The 4,145-nt window shown below is 41.4% G+C and overlaps 1 protein-coding gene across 1 annotated transcript; it reads left to right on the top strand.

Annotated features, from left to right (window-relative positions):
* Positions 1-3,173: 3,173 nt before the first annotated feature.
* Positions 3,174-3,773, top strand: LOC147431600 (dirigent protein 6-like). The gene has a single exon (XM_086493689.1). The coding sequence runs from the start codon at positions 3,174-3,176 to the stop codon at positions 3,771-3,773; it is 600 nt and encodes a 199-aa protein (XP_086349815.1).
* The last annotated feature ends 372 nt before the right edge of the window (positions 3,774-4,145 follow it).

The following is a 4,145-nucleotide window of genomic DNA, read 5'->3' as shown; positions in this document are numbered from 1 at the left end:
AAATGACTCTTTGACACTTACATTTTTATTACCCCCTTTAACTTCCCTTGCTCTATCATTTTTAAACTCATCCTTAGACTTACCTTTGTGTATCTTTCTCTTGTATTCAGTAGATTCTCTTTCCATGGACTCCTTCCTTTCATATATCTACTTCAAAAAAACCTACAAAACATGGGTATTTTCTCTTACACTTTGTTGGCCTAACTTGTATTATACATATACTGTTAAACATATTATATGCATTCAATGGACGTACAACACATTTGAAAAAATAAAATGGTCGTATTATACTGAGACACATCATTAAAATCAGTCTCCTAAATTATTTTATTTGTTTCGATCAAAATTTTCTTGATTGAAGAAACTTTCGATTGAAGTAAATTTTGATCGAATGCTTGTTAGTATATAGCTCATAGTCGGTGCTCTCCCAACACTATTTCACACAAACAACCATTTTATTTTGGAAAAGTAATTCTCGCTCTCCTTCAATTATAAATTTGAAAAAAAAGAATAATTTTTTTAAAGATTATTGATAAAATTTAGTTATTAATTATATATTTAAATTTTGTTCTTTAATAATAATTTGTAGTAGAATCTATCTTTTGTTTTAATTTTTAAATTTAAACAATTAGAACTTTGCTCTTTTTGTGTTCGAGTTCTCTCACACTTAAAGAGGAGAAGATTATGAATTTGAGCCGTCTATCATTGTGTTGGGGTATATACTTACACTTGAAGATATATACGTATAACAAATAGAGATTATTTGCCTTTGTGCTAGAGTAAACGTGTTTACTAGCACTAGAAGACAATCATTTGTTTCACCTTTACTTCTTATTCATCATTAAGTAGTATTTCTTTCTTCTTGAATAATAGTTTGATCTTTAATCTTATTTTAAATAATTGTGAATTAAGAATTTTATTTTAGATTTCACTTCCATTAAGCAAAAGACAAAGTTAATACTTTTAATGTCAAAATTATAGATTGAGAGTTTTTGCTTGAGAGACTAAAAACTTTACTCGAGTATGTAAAATGAAAGGAAAGGAGAGGAGGGCTCGTAGGAACAACATGCGACGACGGAGTTGTAGCTTTGCTGTTGGAGATACATATCGAGCTTGGTGGCAAATGTTGAGGACGCTTGGCAAGCATGCCGTTGCTCTCTCTCTCTCTCTCTCTCTCTCTCTCTCTCTCTCTATGTGCGTTATCTCATCTTGCTGCCCTTTGCTTCCTCATCGTGAGTTAAAATCCCATCGTGGATTTTGTCAACACGGAACACGATTTTGTGAGGCAGAGTCAGTGATGTTGTGTGGAGGGAGGAAAGGGAAATCTCTGTACAAAACTCTTTCTTTCTCTGTGTCTCTCACGAGGGGTCCAACATCACAATCTGACATGGGAGGATATTCGGCGGTATTGAGCTCGAATGTCGATTTGTTTTTTAAATATGCCTCTAAGTATGAATATGCACCTACAGAAGATATTGATTAAGACTATATTGATTAATGTTTATGATTTTTATTTACAAAGATTTTGATTATAGGATTATCTTGTGTCTAAGCTTTCATGCTATATATTGATCTATACATTTAAATAGATTTGAATCATTCATTTTTGTTGTGTTCGAGTTTATCTCGCGAGTCAAAACGAATGTATATTTAGGAATTTCTATGAGTCCTTGTGTTAGAGTGATAGACTCACACATGGCAAACGTTTGACCAAGAATTTAAATTGAAGTTTCTTGGTCGTACTTGATGTTTATTTTGTACGGTTAGAAGTGATTCAATTACAATAATGCTATCACTAGTTGCTCACACTTCCAAAAAGATATGCAAACCATCAATACATATGTAATCCCATTTGGCCTCTGTGCGAACACCAACAGTAGTCTGAGTCGACATCAAGGGAAGGGGCCGTATGGCTTGCATTCTCCCCATCTTCTGTTGTTGAAGCTGAAGGGGCATGTACTGCATTCTGTTGTGCTGGAGCTGCATAGCTAGGACCATGGTAACTTGCTATGCTTTGCTCAGAGCCAGAGGTAGAGAAGAGGTAAGTTGGACGTGAAGATGTTGTGTCATGCCCTCTTGAAGGGCATCATGCAACGACAGGGGACTCCCCCTTAGAGGGGGTTGGGGGAACTCTTCACTCTCCTTTACTCTTCACCTCAGCACAGAGTCATGGCCTAGGAGGCTGTGCTAGGGTAATGATGGCTATGAAAGCTTGTACGACACAGAGGGAAAGGGTTGACATCCACTCAAGAGATCGTGAGGAGTGTTGTTGATGCATTTGAAGTTTTGCTAGCATGAAGTGGAGTATTATGACTAGCCCGTGGCTAACTCTCTGGCCAACTACCCAATTCTAGTGCCTTTGCCAGTTTGCGTGCCCCTACCCTCTAGTCTAGTTGACATATACCATGTTCTTTCCTCGATTGCCCCTACGAGAGAAGTTCCATGACCCTTGGATGTGCATGCATATTGTGTGCACGAGGGGATCTGTGTGTGTGTGTGTGTGTGTGTGTGTGTGTGTGTGTGTGTGTGTGAGAGAGAGAGAGAGAGAGAGAGAGAGAGAGAGAGAGAGAGAGTTCCTATTTTCACTCGCATGGGAAAAGCAATTCACGTATTCCGATGTACATGGGCTGAAGGAAAAATGCTCGACAGAAAGGCAATGCCACAACGAATGCTTGAAAAGTGAAAACTATTAAAGATTTTATTGGAGAAAAAAGGCTTATAAAGATTTTATTGGAGAAAAAAGGCTTATAAAGTTCTAATGGGTTGAAAATCCGTGCACATGTAAGCGTCACCCGGTGGAAGGTCAGGACGTAGCATGGACGTGAACTTTAGGTAGAAGCTACTATTCCAAACAGCTACAGTTCCCGCACCGGAAGGGCTTTGCCAACTTGCATCAGACGACAACATCAACGTAGTCGAGTGGAGGTGACAACTTGGGAAAGTCAACGCGCAAGAACAGGCCCTTTTATAAAACGGGGATTGATCTAGTCATAGCACAGATCTCACATCTCAATCAATCGCTTGCCATTCTTGGCTTCCCGTTTCTTCACAGTTTTTCAATATTCCTCAAGCTCCTCCCTGCTTCTCTGCAGAACATCTTTGCATTCTAGTTCGCTAGGTACCATATTCTTTTGCGTAGCGGTGCTTTTGATTTGCTTCTTTTCAATACAGCTATGGGCTCTCGGATTGTGCCCGCGCTGCTTGTAGCTCTTGCTTGCCTCCATTACGTAGCGTTCGCTTCTATCGACGGTGACCTCGCTGCCAGCGCCAAGAAATACAAATCCTACAAGAAGAGGGTTGCCACTCTCTGCGGCCCTAGCTCCTTCACCTTCTACCTGCACAACACCGTCTACAACCCCGCCGTCGACAACGCCAATAACTTCACCTCTGTGTATGGCGTGCAACCCAATGTGACGTGGACCAACACCTACTCCTTCGGCACCACCTCCACATTCGAGGACCCGCTCACAAGCGGGCCCGCCACCGACTCGCAGCAGATAGGCGTGGCTCACGGATTCTGGCAGCTCAACAGCAAGGTAGGCTACACTCTCTTCCACATCTTCACCGCCAACATTACCGAGGGCGACCACATGGGCACCATCGACATCTTTGGCCAGGTTCGCGAGATCGACCCCGTCCGCTGCCTCACCGTTATTGGAGGCACTGGCGATTGCCTGGGCGCTCGTGGCTTGGCCGCCTGCTGCGTGGTCGGCATCAACCGCATTCCCCCTGCTAATTGGACCCTCTCCTTCGACCTCGACCTGTACTATTGATTGTCATCGTTCCCCTGCCTCTTTGCCCCCATGTAAATCACACATTCCCAAGGTCTTTCACTTCCCTTTGCAGCCAATAATCCTTCCCATTCATTTTATTGTGTTTCATTTTTTATTTTCTAACAAACTACTCACTGCTCAGTTGCTTCAAAGTATATCTTCTCTGCGACATAAGGAGCGAAATTACGTCATCTGAATTCTACAGATTCTTCTTTTGTTGTATTTCTAAAAACTTGGGGGACATACCTACCCTCGGGATTAAGTGACACGGGCATGCGAGGGTGGGATCTACGGTGAGGCAATTGTGGATCGTAGATCTTTGCGATGACGTTGAAAGTAGTTTAGGGTATCCTATATTACTTTTTGTGTTAT

The sequence above is a fragment of the Adiantum capillus-veneris genome, chromosome 21 (assembly GCF_014529385.1).
Source record: "Adiantum capillus-veneris isolate H3 chromosome 21, ASM1452938v2, whole genome shotgun sequence".
Taxonomy (NCBI): domain Eukaryota; kingdom Viridiplantae; phylum Streptophyta; class Polypodiopsida; order Polypodiales; family Pteridaceae; genus Adiantum; species Adiantum capillus-veneris.
This window is presented reverse-complemented; position numbering and strand designations above follow the sequence as displayed.